Source organism: Microcaecilia unicolor, chromosome 5 (genome assembly GCF_901765095.1).
Source record: "Microcaecilia unicolor chromosome 5, aMicUni1.1, whole genome shotgun sequence".
Taxonomy (NCBI): Eukaryota; Metazoa; Chordata; class Amphibia; order Gymnophiona; family Siphonopidae; genus Microcaecilia; species Microcaecilia unicolor.
In genome coordinates, this window is record NC_044035.1 from 4,646,408 (window position 1) to 4,664,118 (window position 17,711).

Here is a 17,711-nt window from a genome sequence, read left to right on the forward strand (position 1 = left end):
GCACAGCAGGAAACTTATTACTGAAGGACTCGACTCCGAGGGCGGAGGGGACAGAGAGGACAGACAGCACAGGGGAAGGGAGAGAGGGCAGGGACACACACACTCCCACATGCACACAGAAGAAAACCTTGCTAGCCCCCGTTTCATTTGCATCAGAAACGGGGCTTTTTACTAGTATGGGTAGGAAGGCAGGGTAGTGCTGTGATGGAGGTGATGGTGTTATGATTAAACAGCTGCTCATAGCTCAACTCAAACACCAGTTTCTGAGCACTATTTAATAATCAAATAATTTTAATTGGTATGTCATACCTCTTAGTAACATGAAGTGAGGTATTTAACATTCAGATAGAAAGAAGGTATGCAATATAGCAGGTTTCTTTGTTACAATGTATTGATTAATCTTGATGTCTAAGGAGAACATGAGTCACAAGTAAACTACTTACATTTCTCTGTAGATAAAAAGGATCAGTTGCCAAATAAGTGGGAGTCTGTAGCTAAGATATGTCTTTCAGAAAAACATGGAAACAGCAGAACTCTGCGGCACGTCTTATATTCCGCCTGAACCGATATACTCATATCACCCCTCTCCTCAGGTCACTTCACTGGCTTCCAATCAGATACCGCATTTAATTCAAGCTTCTCCTTCTTACCTACAAATGCACTCAGTCTGCAGCCCCTCATTACCTCTCTACCCTCATTTCCCCTTACGTTCCCGCCCGTAACCTCCGCTCACAGGACAAATCCCTCCTCTCAGTACCCTTCTCCACCACCGCCAACTCCAGGCTCCACTCATTCTGCCTCGCCTCACCCAATGCTTGGAATCAACTTCCTGAGCCCTTACGCCAAGCCCCCTCCCTACCCATCTTCAAATCCTTGCTCAAAGCCCACCTCTTCAATGTTGCTTTCGGCACCTAACCTTTATACCTTTCAGGAAATCTAGACTGCCCCAATTTGACTGACTGTACATTTGTCCTTTAGATTGTAAGCTCCTTTGAGCAGGGACTGTCCTTCTATGTTAAATTGTACAGCGCTGCGTAACCCTAGTAGCGCTTTAGAAATGTCAAGTAGTAGTAGAAAAACATGGAAACAGCCAGGCCACGAATGGGTAGGGTTTTTTCTTCACAACATAACTAGTCAATTCCCACAGCAATGGTTACTCCTGATTAAACCCTCCCAATCTCGAACAGTTTGAAAATTCTTGGGGTCACGTTGGACAGCCATCTGTCGCTTGATAGTCATGTTAAGCAGATTACGAAAAAAAATGTTCTTATCTTTGTGGAAGCTTAAGCGCATCAAACAACTCCTGCCAAGAGATATATTTCGAACCCTGATGCATTCATTGGTCCTAAGTCACATCGATTACTGCAGTGGATTATACGCTGGTTGTACACACTATATTCTGAAGAAGCTCGAGAGGGTTCAAAGCACCGCGGCTAGACTAATCTTTGGAAAAACTCGCTTCGATAGTGCGCAGCCTCTCCGTGAGAGTCTTCACTGGCTACCTATTAAAGACCGTATTGAATTCCAAATCTGCGCCTTAACACATAAGATCATTTACGGAGAAGCATCAATCTACGCTTCTTCCTTTTCATACATCAGTCCGCAATCCTGGAATGCTTTGCCAAGACAACTGAGAGAGACATTGGATCACCTAACATTTAAAAAATTACTAAAAACTTATTTGTTTAGTAAAGCATATCCCAAAGCCCACAATACTATCTAAACCCCTATTTCTATTTTGTTTGTTTTCCCGCTTTTTGCCTTATGTCTGCTTTCCTTTTGTTGCTCCTGTTTTCCCATCCGTTTTCTCTTAATTAGCAGCTGTATTTTTATATAACTATTATAACCTGCTGAATTATGTCATCTTCTTGTAACTTTGTTAGCCACATTGAGCCCGCACAAGCTGGGAAAATGTGGGATACAAGTGAACCAAATAAATAAAATAAGAACTTGGTCTGTGCCAGAGCCGGTGGTGGGAGACAGGGATAGTGCTGGGCAGACTTATATGGTCTGTGTCAGAGCCGGTGGTGGGAGACAGGGATAGTGCTGGGCAGACTTATACGGTTAGTGTCAGAGCCGGTGGTGGGAGACAGGGATAGTGCTGGGCAGACTTATACGGTCTGTGCCAGAGCCAGTGGTGGGAGGTGGGACTGGAGGTTGGGAGGCAGGGATAGTGCTGGGCAGACTTATACGGTCTGTGTCAGAGCCAGTGGTGGGAGACAGGGATAGTGCTGGGCAGACTTATACGGTTAGTGTCAGAGCCGGTGGTGGGAGACAGGGATAGTGCTGGGCAGACTTATACGGTCTGTGCCAGAGCCAGTGGTGGGAGGTGGGACTGGAGGTTGGGAGGCAGGGATAGTGCTGGGCAGACTTATACGGTCTGTGCCAGAGCCGGTGGTGGGAGGTGGGACTGGAGGTTGGGAGGCAGGGATAGTGCTGGGCAGACTTATACGGTTAGTGTCAGAGCCGGTGGTGGGAGACAGGGATAGTGCTGGGCAGACTTATACGGTCTGTGCCAGAGCCAGTGGTGGGAGGTGGGACTGGAGGTTGGGAGGCAGGGATAGTGCTGGGCAGACTTATGGTTTAAACTGTTTTATTGACGATATTCACGCTACAGGTTAACTTGAAGTATTCATACAGCATAGATCAATATACAAAACAACATTCCAGCAACATATTCAACATCGTCAAACACTTTTCCCCATTTTTACTCCCTCCTCCCCCTCTCCCCTCTTTACAACTTTTATCTTGGCGAATGTTAACATTAAATGACCTTTTATCACTAACATCACAAGCTTTAAAATAACTCGTTGGATGAAATAGTACTTATCATAAAACACCAAAAATCTGAACATCAAAGCTCTGGAGCAATGCTAAGCTTTTATCAATGTACATCTCACTCAACCCCTCCAACCCCCCACCCAACACCTCCCCCCCCCCCCCCATGTTGCTTGCCTGTACGGGGCGTATTGATGATACATAGAGCGAGCGGATTCATGTGTCTATTCTCTTGCCTCCACATGTCTAAAAATGCCCCCCTTCTCCACATCGTCCATTCTCCAGCAAATTGAATGGTCCCATAAGGCAAGGCTCCAAGACCCATGTGAAGCTGCAAGGCGACAATAATTTGTACAGAATCCTATTCTCGCTAGTACTCAATATCCTCTGTACCCTACACCCGCCTCCCGAGGCCTACCTTTAGACTACCCCCCTCCCCCCCTCTCCCCTCTTGTGCTGGGCAGACTTATACGGTCTGTGCCAGAGCCGGTGGTGGGAGACAGGGATAGTGCTGGGCAGACTTATACGGTCTGTGTCAGAGCCGGTGGTGGGAGACGGGGATAGTGCTGGGCAGACTTATACGGTCTGTGCCAGAGCCGGTGGTGGGAGGCGGGGATAGTGCTGGGCAGACTTATACGGTCTGTGCCAGAGCCGGTGGTGGGAGGCGGGGATAGTGCTGGGCAGACTTATACGGTCTGTGCCAGAGCCGGTGGTGGGAGGCGGGGATAGTGCTGGGCAGACTTATACGGTCTGTGCCAGAGCCGGTGGTGGGAGACGGGGATAGTGCTGGGCAGACTTATACGGTCTGTGTCACAGCCGGTGGTGGGAGACAGGGATAATGCTGGGCAGACTTATACGGTCTGTGCCAGAGCCGGTGGTGGGAGGCGGGGATAGTGCTGGGCAGACTTATACGGTCTGTGCCAGAGCCGGTGGTGGGAGGCGGGGATAGTGCTGGGCAGACTTATACGGTCTGTGTCACAGCCGGTGGTGGGAGACAGGAATAGTGCTGGGCAGACTTATACGGTCTGTGCCAGAGCCGGTGGTGGGAGACAGGGATAGTGCTGGGCAGACTTATATGGTCTGTGCCAGAGCCGGTGGTGGGAGACAGGGATAGTGCTGGGCAGACTTATACGGTCTGTGTCACAGCCGGTGGTGGGAGACAGGAATAGTGCTGGGCAGACTTATACGGTCTGTGCCAGAGCCGGTGGTGGGAGACAGGGATAGTGCTGGGCAGACTTATACGGTCTGTGCCCTGAAGAGCACAGGTACAAATCAAGGTAAGGTATACACAAAAAGTAGCACATATGAGTTTATCTTGTTGGGCAGACTGGATGGACCGTGCAGGTCTTTTTCTGCCGTCATCTACTATGCTACTATGTAACTCTTATTGTGGTGTAAAGCCCCTTTATTTATTTTTTAAATCTTTGATGAGAAGAGAATTGACACGAAAATGGGCCCTAGGAAAATAGAGTTGGATCCTAACCCTCGAAGCAACCCAGGACAGACTGACCAAACCTACCAGGCTCACTGGAACAATAATGCAATGTAAATGCATTGACACAAAGCCAACGTACAGTCCTGCACAGCTCCTCAGTGGAAGCTGATTAATGGGCACCAGATGCAGCCTGGGATGTGACATTCTGAGCTTTGACATGCACATCTGGTGTTAGACCGGCTTGGGCATAATAAAAGGAGACGTCTGCTATTCAACTAAAGGGTCCTTTTGTCTACAGTGAGCTCAGGCTTGTTTGGATTAAAAGGAATAAAGAGTTGAGCAGACTTGCTAAGGGCTCTGGTTCTCTCCAGATAGTAGGGCTGACTTACAATCCAAACTGTGTAAATCTATTCATCAATGTTTGCATGAGGACTTGGGGAAACCTGTTTGATACTGCTAATCTATAATGAAAGTCCCACAGTACCTTAGGCAGCAACCTGTCAAAAATGTGCAGCACCATTTTATGGAGGAAACAGTCTTGAGTTGATTTGCATCTTGCAGCAAGTACTCACCACCACAGAATGGCTAATATCTGACCACATAAACTCATTATACTATCAAATTTAGCCAGGATTTGGAGGCTGACGAAAAAGTTAAATGGCTATCAGAGATATTCAGCTGCTATCTGTGTAAGTGGTGTGAACACAAATGGCAGGAATAATATTATATGGATAAGATATCCATATACAATGATACACACACATTCAACCCCAGAACTTACTGTATATGGATCATGCCAGTGAATATAAAGTGAAATTAGAATCTGGTAGGTTTAAAACAAATCGGAGAAAGTTTTTCTTTACTCAGCGCTTAGTTAGACTCTGGAACTCATTGCCGGAGAAGGTAGTGACGGCAGCTGTCCTTGCTGAGTTTAAAGGGGGTCTGGACAGATTTCTGAAGGAAAAGTCCATTGATCGTTATTACATTTGGGGTTTTTTGCCAGGTTCTTGGGGCCTGGATTGGCCGCTGTCGGAGACAGAGTGCTGGGCTTGATGGACCTTTGGTCTTTTCCCAGCGTGGCAGTGCTTATGTGCTTATGAGGAGTGGCCTAGTGGTTAGAGCACCAGATGTAGCCGGTTCAAATCCCACTGCTGCTCCTTGTGATCTTGGGCAAGTCACTTAACCCTCCATTGCCTCAAGGACAAACTTAGATTGTGAGCCCTCCTGGGACAGAGAAACATCCGGTGTACCTGAATGTAACTCACCTTGAGCTACTACTGAAAGAGGTATGAGCAAAATCTAAATAAATAAATAAAGATTCCATTCAGAATCTCAAACAATAGCAACATTCCATGTAGAACACCAAAGAATATCAAGATTCTGGAATCCTAAAGTGTGACAAGATTCCATTCACAATCAGAGTAACAACTGCAGTGGAGGAGTGGCCTAGTGGTTTGAGCACCAGTCTTGCAATCCAGATGTGGCTGGTTCAAATCCCACTGCTGCTCCTTATGATCTTGGGCAAGTCACTTAACCCTCCATTACCTCAGGTACAAACTTAGATTGTGAGCCCTCCTGGGACAGAGAAACATCCAGAGTACCTGAATGTAACTCACCTTCAGCTACTACTGAAAAAGGTCTGAGCAAAATCTAAATAAATAAATACAAATAAATATATAAGCAGCATCATGCTGAGTATTTGCCTCTTTGTGTAAAGGAGATAAACCCCCAGGCCCTGAATCTCACCGATTATGTGATTATATGACCAACCTTCCAGTCTGACCTCACGTGAACGCAAGTGTCTAAGACTCAAAGGGCCTTTCATCAACTAAGACCACATTCTACTACTACTACTACTTATCATTTCTATAGCGCTACAAGGCATACGCAGCGCTGTACATCATACACGAAGAGACAGTCCCTGCTCAAAGAGCTTACATTCAGGTCCCAAGACACAGTAGGCGGCTCGATGGGAGGCTTCAGCTGAAGCAAGTAGAGGAGAAAACCCTAGACTCTGTCACGTTCTACACAAAAAACTACTTGACTGCCTTCTTCATCTCTGAGCCTGGGTTAAAGGCCAACTCTGTAAGGATCCCCTGGTGCTGTACATGTAGGGCATGCTTCAGTTAAAGCATCCCATCAAGCAGCTTGCAGTGGGCTTGGGACTGATAAAAGGAAGTGATAGAGCTCCTGAAAAAGTCTCTGGTGAGACTGTGATTGTATGATTTGAAGATCTGGTCTCCAGGACTGTGCACAGCATTCCAAACAGGAGCTTTGAGCATCTGAAGTATGCATTGAAACAAATTGTCTATAAATTTATCTGCCACACAATATGAAGCATGCAGAACATCCAAAAAGCAAAAGAAAGAAGCACCGAACAGCTAATACATTAGGTACTAATTAAATCAAAGCTACAAGGACATAAGTAAAATAACTGCAGATATACCAGCTTAAGGATTCCAAACCATAAACTCTGCACAAACATGATTTGTTTCTTAATGCTGCAGAGACCAGAGAAGGTGCTCATTCTATGCTCTTAATTGTTGAATATATATCTATGCAGAAAGAGAAAGATGACACCTTGGAAAACTTTTAAAAAATGGATTTGAAAAAAAAATGGCAAGCACTGTCATTCAAAAGAACCATTATCATGCTGCACTAGAACCTGCTCATAATAATCAACGCCTTTATAAACAAACTCAATGGCCATTTCATACCAATTACTAATTGTACAATGTAAGGATCTGAGAGATGTTCTCTTCTACGAATGATATATTCATATTTCAGGACACACTCGCTTTCAACAGCAACAAGAACAGGTCCATCCTCTTCTGAAAGTTTGTGGCACTTTCAATTTTCCAATGCTGATTGTGAAAAAGGATTTAGCTTAATGAATGTAATTAAAACTAAGATGAGAAACCAACACCTTGACAATTTAATGAGGATTAAAATTGATCTACACTCAGGGAACGGTATTAATTATGGAAAACCCAGACAGGAGGAAGAGAAACTATTTTTGCTCTGTAAGGCCAATGTACCCAGTTTTTTCTGTATATTTCAGCTTGTTTGTGCCTGGTTCTGATGACTTCTGAATCAATATGTAAATAATATATTGTAACCAGGTCACCCTTCCAGGTGAGAGCCGGGGTCGACCCTGCTTAGCTTGGCTAGTTTTTCCCCGGTACGAGCTGGAACCACCGCCTTGCTGCACTGCTTGGCCTACTTTAACTGCTGCCCAGCTGACCTGCGCCCAGGATCAGCTCACGACTGGGACACACAAAACTCCAGCAGTCTTATAGTTCTTGAAAACCACAGGTCTTTATTTTCTCAGCATCTTTTAATACAGCTTTAATCCTCAAGCAGTTTCTTCATCAAGAATGCAATAGTCAGTTCAGTTTTTCCACATTCAGCTTATTAACACAGTCCAATCTTAACTCCGAATATCACACCCAGCAAACCTTTGCTTTGCTCCCAATTGTAGCCTCCCCTCATCAGCACTATCTTCTACCCTTAGATAGTTTATGGGTTAGATTCTTCCACCAGTGGCTTCCCCACTGGATTATTTTATCCTCTCCAAGTATGCACAGCTTGGGCCACACTCCCACCACCAAAGCCTTTACCTTTCCTGAGGAAGTTTGAGCAAGCCCTCCAACCTCCATGCACTCTTCCTTACCTTCTCCTTCTACCTCCTCTTTATTCCACTCCATCTCCTCCTCCCCAAGCTCCACCAGCTGTTCCCCATCTCCAGGATCAGACCTCATCTCCCAATCAGTCACTCCACCCTCCCCCTCCTGGGAGTTCAGCTGACCCTGCACTGGCTTCTGGAGAGTGTAGTTTTTCTCCTGCATTACAGCTTTCCCTGGCAGTTTGATCCCTAGATGGCGCCCTGTTCTCCTAGCTGGGCTGAATGAACGGGGATGATGCCGGATGAAAGACCCACTATCCCCTTTCCCTCGCACCAGCCCTCCAGTGCTCACAATATCTTACTGGGGGGGGGGGGGGGGGGGTCAGCAACCAACAGTATTTCTTTCTCTCTCCAAATAGAGATCCAATCCCTCATAGTACTGAATGACCCCCAGCCTGAACACCAACTGAGCGCTGAACATAAGACACAGCAGCGATAATCCAAAATGTGTGTGACATGTACAATAGTAAGTGATGGCAGATAAATTCAATTCAATTCTGGTCTTATATACTGCTAATATCCCTTGTTTAGGGTTCAGTGCGGTTTACAACATTAGTGGAACAACAGTTACATTTTTATAAGTAGGCTAATGGGTGAACTCAATTCTTATTGGAATGATGTGATGTTATCTATAACATTATGCGATGTTACTATAGTCTGTTTAAATTCGGTATTTCTAGTTTATTTGGGGATCGGTGAGTATTATGTAGCCGTCGTTGGGAAGAAGGTTTTTAGCAGCATGGTCCATCCAGTCTGCCCAGAAAGGTGACAGAGTCCTGCACATTACGACCAAACCTTCAGCTCCAGTTCCTCTAATTTTCTACTGTCCGACTCAGACTCTGACCAATATCAGGCTTTAATTGTTTTGTTCTGATAGTCCCTCCTGCTTTAAAAGTTACACCGTCCTCTGGGTGAACAGAGAAGTGAGCCTTGATGATTTAGGCAGCCAAACTCCTGTAAAAATCCCCTTCTCTGAGGTCAAGTGGAGGGTATCCAGGGTCCCCACACCTGGACACTAAAAACAAGCCAGCACCCCTCTGTGTGACACTGCTCCTGTAGCAGCTGCCTAGATGGGACTAACTCCTGAGAATATAGTCTGGCTGTGGGCTTAGCATGTAGGGGTCTCCCTTAGGACCTGTTGCACTTCCATCTTATCCCAGTGTGTACTAGTTAACAGATTCATCCACGGATGCAGTGATGTAAGAAACACCACCCAATAATCGATTCTCACTTCAGGCACAGGCAGCTCCTTGTGACTCTGGGCAAGTCACTTAACCCTCCATTGCCCCATGTAAGCCGCATTGAGCCTGCCATGAGTGGGAAAGCGCGAGGTACAAATGTAACAACAACAAAAAATGTGTCCCTGATTGTAGATTGAAGTGGTACATCTGAAGATGGAAAAAATGTTATTTTTTACTCTTGTAGTACTTGAATAGTATTAATAAACATGCATTTTCTAATTTAGAATAGGGCCTGGTGTTTACAAAATCGGATTATGTTACTAATGTTTTATTTACATTCTTTGAAATAATTACTCCTTTAAAATAATTATCAGTGTCTGCAATGGTAAATTGATTGTGTTGTCTTAGATCTTTTGTCTGTCTCCAGGATGGCTTACTCTGTTGATGCGGTTGTTTTACCCTTATTAAAGAATCTGATGGTAATGATCATATTTGTGTTCAGTTCTGGTCGCCTCATCTCAAAAAAGATATAAAAGAATTGGAGAAGGTGCAGAGAAGGGCGATGAAAATGATAAAAGAGATGGGACGACTACCCTATGAGGAGAGGTTAAGACGGCTAGGACTCTTTAGCCTGGAGAAAAGGCGGCTGAGGGGTGATATGATAGAGGTCTACAAAATAATGAGTGGGGTAGAGCGGACAGATGTGAAGCGTTTGTTTACGCTTTCTAACAATAATAGAACCAGGGGACACAAGATGAAATTAGAATGTGGTAGGTTTAAAACAAATCAGAGAAAGTTTTTCTTTACTCAGCGCGTAGTTAGACTGGAACTCATTGCCGGAGAAGGTAGTGACGGCAGCTGGCCTTGCTGAGTTTAAAGGGGGTCTGGACAGATTCCTGAAGGAAAAGTCCATTGATCGTTATTAAATTTTGGGTTTTTTGCCAGGTTCTTGGGGCCTGGATTGGTCGCTGTCGGAGACAGAGTGCTGGGCTTGATGGACCTTTGGTCTTTTCCCAGCGTGGCGGTGCTTATGTGCTTGTTTTTTTAAACTTAAAATCTCTTACGTATGGTTTAAAATTTTTAACATGTTTTTGATGTATATTTGTAAACCCCTGAAGCAGGCAGTTGCCAAAACTTGGTCAAGTCGGGTCCTTCTTCACTAAACTTGTTCATATGCTATTGGTTGCTCTTCCTTCCTTGGACCACCTCTGCTGTTGTTGCTTCACCTCACAGGTTGAGTGGTTTGCCCCGAGTCAAAAGGAGCTGCAGTAGGAGTTGAACCTAGTTCCCCTGGTTCTCAGGCTACTCTTCTACTCTGTACATCTGATATCTCTATGTCAGGATGTACTTCCTGGAAGATAAAGATATCATCAGCTAAGAATAAAGGAACTCACCCTTGTCTAATAAAACTGTAATGCATGACATTTCAGCTCGTTAAACATAATGAATTACTGAACTGCATAATGGTAAGTAGTGCTCTCAGGGTAATTAACTTAACAGTCCTTAGAGGGAACTATGCTACAGACAAGGCCTCAATGAAAACCTTGAGCCTCAGTATATAAGCCCTGTGGAAGAGTTGTACAAATTCAGGGGAAAAGGTCTCTCAGAATAAGTTGCCATTCCCTGGAACACACACTCTTAGAGGCAACAGAGCTTATTTCAGACCACTCTCCAAAGCCAGTTCAGAAGAACTTTGAGCGCATACAGAAATCTACTATCATAAAATTCACCCTCAACGTTCTGAGGACACTGACGTCAGTGAAGCCAAGCCCTGACTTCCTTCAAAAAGGTTCGAAGGTTCGTGGTGGTGAAGCCACCAAAATCGCTCCGGGCCCCGCCCTCGAGGGCGGAGCAATGGCAGAACAATGAAAGGGGTTGGCAGGGAGGGAGGCAGGGAGGCGGGGGGGGAAATCCATCATGATGTTGGGGGCGGACCAATGGCAGAACAACGAAAGGGGTTGGCAGGGAGGGAGGCAGGGAGGGAATCGCTCCGGGCCCCGCCCTCGCATCAAGCGTCATGACGTTGGGGGCGGAGCTATGGCAGAACAACGAAGGGGTTGGCCAGGGAGGGAGGGGGTGGCGACGAAAACCTTGCTAGCGCCTGTTTCATTTGCTCTGAAACGGGCCTCTTTTACTAGTTATATATAAAAAGGACAGTCTTCCCACACTTTCTACAGGATCCATGTGGTTCTGTGAGAAGCTTGTAGACGACAGAAGAGGATGCTGGCTCTGGAGTTGATTCAGATCACAGCTCTGCTTGTTCTGCTGCCCCACTGTGGAAAGAGACACACTGCCCAGGCAGTCACCACAACAGCCCCAGCAGCATTTGGCAGAGTCCAATGGCATCTCAAATCTTCTCTCCACTTCTGTTCCACAAACAGTCTTCTTGTGCCTAACACACACAGCTGATTGTTTAGAACTGTTTCTCCAGCGCCACTCACAGTATGAAAAAAGCCTACTGACTAACAAAGCAAGCAAATAGAATGTTAGATATTACAAAAATAAGGATGTTATAATGCCTTTGTATCGCTCCATGGTGCGACCGCACCTCGAATGCTGCGTTCAATTCTGGTTGTCGCATCTCAAAAATGATATAGTGGAATTAGAAAAGGTACAGTTAAGGGCGATGAAAATGATAAAGGGGATGGGATGACTTCCCTATGAGGAAAGACTAAAGCGGCTAGGGCTGAGGGGAGATACGATAAAGGTCTATAAAATAATGAATGGAGTGGAACGGGAAGATGTGAATCGTTTGTTTACGCTTTCCAAAAATACTAGGATTAGGAGGCATGCAATGAAGTTACAAAGTAGTAAATTTAAAATGAATCGGAGAAAATTTTTCTTCACTCACAGTGTAATTAAACTCTGGAATTCATTGCCAGGGAATGTGGTAAAAGAGGTTAGCTTATCGGGGTTTAAAAAAAAGGTTTGGACAGCTTCGTAAAGGAAAAATCCACAGCTAGAAGGTTGTTAGGCTGTATAGAGAGAGGTGTGACCAGCAGAAGAAAGGGGGTGTTGATGCCCCTGTATAAGTCGTTGGTGAGGCCCCACCTGGAGTATTGTGTTCAGTTTTGGAGGCTGTATCTTGCTAAGGATGTAAAAAGAATTGAAGCGGTGCAAAGAAAAGCTACAAGAATGGTATGGGATTTGCGTTACAAGATGTATGAGGAGAGACGTGCGGACCTAAACATGTATACTCTGGAGGAAAGGAGAAACAGGGGTGATATGAAACAGACATTCAAATATTTGAATGGTATTAATCCGCAAACGAACCTTTTCCGGAGATGCGAAGGCGGTGGAACAAGAGGACATGAAATGAGATTGAAGGGGGGCAGACTCAAGAAAATTGTCAGGAAGTATTTTTTCACGGAGAGAGTAGTGGATGCTTGGAATGCCCTCCCGCGGGAGGTGGTGGAAATGAAAACGGTAACGGAATTCAAACATGCGTGGGATAAACATAAAGGAATCCTGTTCAGAAGGAATGGATCCTCAGGAGCTTAGCCAAGATTGGGTGGCAGAGCCAGTGGTGGGAGGCGGGACTGGTGATTGGGAGGCGGGGATAGTGCTGGGCAGACTTATACGGTTTGTGCCAGAGCTGGTGGTGGGAGGCGGGGCTGATGGTTGGGAGGCAGGAATAGTGCTGGGCAGACTTATACGGTCTGTGCCCTGAAGAGGACAGGTACAAATCAAAGTAGGGTATACACAAAAAGTAGCACATATGAGTTTATCTTGTTGGGCAGACTGGATGCACCGTGCAGGTCTTTTTCTGCCGTCATCTACTATGTTACTATGTTACCATTATTAAAATGACTTGGGGAAAATCCACTGCTTATTTCTGGGATAAGCAGCATAAAATGTATTAAACTTTTTGGGGCTCTTGCCAGGTATTTGCGATCTGGATTGGCCACTGTTGGAAACAGGATGCTGGGCTTGATGGACCTTTGGTCTGTCCCAGTGTGGCAATACTTATGTACTTATGACAGCTGAACCTCCCTGCACAAACCCACCTCCCTGCACAAACCCACCTCCCCGCTCCCCCCGTTTTCTATTTCTGTTGATGGCTCTCTCATTCTCCCTGTCTCCTCAGCTCGAAACCTTGGGGTCATCTTTGACTCTTCTCTCTCCTTCTCTGCTCATATCCAGCAGATTGCCAAGACCTGTCGTTTCTTTCTTTACAACATCCGTAAAATCCGCCCCTTTCTTTCCGAGCACTCTACCAAAACCCTCATCCACACCCTTGTCACCTCTCGTTTAGACTACTGCAATCTGCTTCTTGCTGGCCTCTCACTTAGTCACCTCTCCTCTCTCCAGTCGGTTCAAAACTCTGCTGCCCGTCTCGTCTTCCGCCAGGGTCGCTTTACTCATACTACCCCTCTCCTCAAGTCGCTTCACTGGCTCCCTATCCGTTTTCGCATCCTGTCAAACTTCTTCTACTAACCTATAAATGTACTCACTCTGCTGCTCCCCAGTATCTCTCCACACTCGTCCTTCCCTACACCCCTTCCCGTGCACTCCGCTCCATGGATAAATCCTTATCTGTTCCCTTCTCCACTACTGCCAACTCCAGACTTTGCGCCTTCTGTCTCGCTGCACCCTACGCCTGGAATAAACTTCCTGAGCCCCTACGTCTTGCCCCATCCTTGGCCACCTTTAAATCTAGACTGAAAGCCCACCTCTTTAACATTGCTTTTGACTCGTAACCACTTGTAACCACTCGCCTCCACCTACCCTCCTCTCTTCCTTCCTGTTCACATTAATTGATTGATTTGCTTACTTTATTTATTTTTTGTCTATTAGATTGTAAGCTCTTTGAGCAGGGACTGTCTTTCTTCTATGTTTGTGCAGGGCTGCGTACGCCTTGTAGCGCTATAGAAATGCTAAATAGTAGTAGTAGTAGTAGCATTACCCACCCCCATAGCAAACCTGAATCTTACTAGGAAGGTGCTGCACTGTGTCCTATACAGTGACAGAGAACAGAGACTTGTGAGCCTGTCTTCATATGTTGGGTGATAGGCATAACCCATTGGTTCTGGACTGGTGCATAAGGAAATTAGCTCCATTGTGTCTACCTTCCTTGTAAAGGAAGAACAGTGAGCATATTTTTAAGAACATCTTGGTGGTAGTGCTCAATCACCAAGTGCCCCAGCAACGTAGGTGTACCACCAAAGTTCTCCCCCATACCTCCAACTAAATGGATGAAACAGACAGGGTGGGAAACATCCTCTGGCATGGGATCGATTGGCCTGGTAGCCAAAACTCCAGTTAATAACATTTTGTGTGGGCCGCTTTCTGTGTATACTTCCCATAGTCTTATGGGCTGCTTAAAATTCAATGGTGGATCACAGGTTGTCCACCCCTGGTATACAGAGAAAAATGATCTTCAAGTACCAAGAAATTACATCATGTTTCGGTCTTATATTCCACAAAAACCTCAGCAGTTCCAAGCGGATCACAATAACAACAACCGAGTAATTTATCCAGGAATTACAAAACAAACTTCATATTCTAGACTAGACAGGTGTGGTAGCCGTGTTAGTCCACTCTTAAAGGTTATCAATAGAAATCTAACAAAATAAAACATGGAAAAGAAAATAAGAAGATACCTTTTTTATTGGACATAATTTAATACATTTCTTGATTAGCTTTCGAAGGTTGCCCTTCTTCGTCAGATCGGAAATAAGCAAATGTGGTAGCAGATAGTATATATAAGAGATTCTTACTGTGAAATCACTGGTGCAGTGATCTGGTCTTGTAAAGTGTTGGCACCAGTGATTTCACAGTAAGAATCCTGAAAGGTAACTTTAGAACAATACAGGAACGTAAGACCTTTGAAGTCAGAATGATTAAATATTTTGACACCCAACAGACAGGACTTAATAAGGATCTGGGTTTTCTAGCCCATTATAAACCATAAAGTTGTATTTCTCTGTTTATCACCCTCCTCTCATCTACCAACACCCATTCTGTTAGAATATCAATGAAATGCTTTGATGTCCCCATGCATACCCCCACCTTCCCACTCTGTCAGACTGTCAAAGTAATGCTTTGATGTTTCTCTTATACATACTATCTGCTACCACATTTGCTTATTTCTGATCTGAGGAAGAAGGGCAACCTTCGAAAGCTAATCAAGAAATGTATTAAGTTATGTCCAGTAAAAAAGGTATCATCTTATTTTTTCCATGTTTTATTTTGTTTGATTTCTATTGATATTCTAGACTAAAAATCAACCCATGTATTTCGTAAATAGAAAAGTTTTAAATGGTTTACTAAACATTAAATAGTCCCTCAAAGAACACACAGAAGTAGGAAGAGTGCTCCAAATTGAAGCTGCTTTACAAGGCAAGGACAAAGATAACGGTCTAATAAAAGTGACCGAACTCACTGATGGAAATCTTAATAAAACCTGCCCCCGCAATAATTGTTTAAAAGAGGAATAAAAAAAAAAAACTACCAAGTACAGAGGAGCATTCCCATACAGGGACCAAAAGCGGTTTACATATTATATACAGGTACTTATTTTGTACCTGTATATAATATGTAAGAAAAAGTATCTTTGGATAGATCTTAACTTTCTCAGGAGCAAAAAGGTGCTTTTTACTATCTTATTTACTTGATTGACCATAGTAAGTTGACTGTCCACCTCAACTCCTAGGATATGAGAGGACAATTTACATTTAAATTTAATATTTCTATAGCAAACATTCTTTTCCCATAATATCCTTCAGCCGGCCTAGCTATAAAATGTAGTTTTTCCCCTGATTAAGCTTTAACCCAAAGAGCACGGCCCAGCATTCAATAACCTTGACACATTTTTGAATTCCTCCTAATATTTCAACATACTCTCTGGATACATAAGTACATAAGTAGTGCCATACTGGGAAAGACCAAAGGTCCATCTAACCCAGCATCCTGTCACCGACAGTGGCCAATCCAGGTCAAGGGCACCTGGCACGCTCCCTAAACGTAAAAACGTAAAAACATTCCAGACAAGTTATACCTAAAAATGCGGAATTTTTCCAAGTCCATTTAATAGCGGTCTATGGACTTGTCCTTTAGGAATCTATCTAACCCCTTTTTAAACTCCGTCAAGCTAACCGCCCGTACCACATTCTCCGGCAACGAATTCCAGAGTCTAATTACACGTTGGGTGAAGAAAAATTAATATTGTGATCATGCATATAGGTTTATCCCTGCCAAGATTAATATATTGTGATGTCGTCTGCATAGATACATGAATACAATTTCAATATGTCAAGTGCAATCCGAGACCAAGAATTTGTGGCAGGAAAGGTACAGAACTATTTCCCATTGTTTTCTGGTGCCAAAGACTTGATTGCAAAGAATTACCACTTGGATAGATTGTCTATGTTACATCCTATGAACTCCAGAAAGAAGAAGATCTCTCGGCACGATGTAAATACTATGGCAAGTATTAGCAGTAAGTCTGAGAGCATGATCGTACTTCATATATGAACATATCTAAATCTCCACTACCCAAGCCGCAAAGGACTCAAATACAAATCCACTTATGCATCCAGTTTTTCCTACATAAGCACACAACTGTGGAACGCATTACCAAAAGCTGTAAAAAACAACGTATGGCCACCTAAACTTCCGGAAATCACTAAAAAACTAATCTGTTCAAAAGGCATACCCTACTGATCCAACCTAAATGCCTGAACTCTGCAACACAATGAAACCAAAGCACGTAATGGACATAACATACTCTTCCGCTCTACAATTCCCTAATGTGTCTGTTCACATGAACCTTCATACCTACCACAACATCACTTTATATTGTTCATACGGAGGTTGGCGAACACCTCTCTAGGACTATGTAAGCCACATTGAGCCTGCAAATAGGATGGAAAATGTGGGATATAAATGTAACAAATAAATAAATAAATACACCCTGGCTTAGGAGCAAGATTCATCACTGTCATTGTATGCACAAAACCAACCCATTTGGAGACACCAAAGAAAATATCCTGGGTAATCAAACAAGTATTAATAGTCATATGATCAATAGCACAAAGGCTGAGCTTACCTTCTGATGAAGGATAGTTTGATCACCAAACTCTTGGACTTAAACTTGAGCTGGGGGGGAGGAAGAGGAGGAGGAGCAAGCAGTACTTTCATTATGCTGCACCCCTCTGAGGCTAAGCTTAGAAAAAAATACTTCTGCAAGATCAGAATAGTTATGTGCTCCTGCACCCCCCCCCCCCTTCTTGGGTCCCTGTACCAGGCTCAGAGAACACCAATCAAACCTATAATGTCTGTGAATGAGACTAATTCAGCTACAAATCAGGAATACCACAGGGTATGACATTTTAAAATAATATCAATATCCTATCAAAAAAGGTAAAAAATTTTTTTTTAAATGAGAATAGGATTAAATGGCCAGTTTTCTCAAAAGGATGAAGGTAAACAATGGAGTATCCCAGGCATTTGTAGAACCAGTGCATTTTAACACAAGAAGCTTGCATACCCTGCTGCTGAGACAGCAGAACGTTAGGGTTGCAGGTGTGGCTAAGTCAGGGAACCCTGTTGAACCCTTGCTGAGTATGGTTAATTAGTTCTCAGTGCCTGCCCCAACAGAAACAGAAACCAGAATCAAATGGCTTTTCCA

At 44.2% G+C, this 17,711-nt stretch overlaps 1 protein-coding gene across 1 annotated transcript in view; it reads right to left on the minus strand.

Annotated features, from left to right (window-relative positions):
* Nucleotides 1–17,711, minus strand: part of WDR11 (WD repeat domain 11) — a 165,480-nt gene that overhangs the window by 126,067 nt on the left and 21,702 nt on the right. Inside the window, 1 exon segment of the mRNA XM_030202606.1 lies at nucleotides 14,061–14,095. Within this exon segment, the coding sequence (XP_030058466.1) occupies nucleotides 14,061–14,095 (35 nt within the window).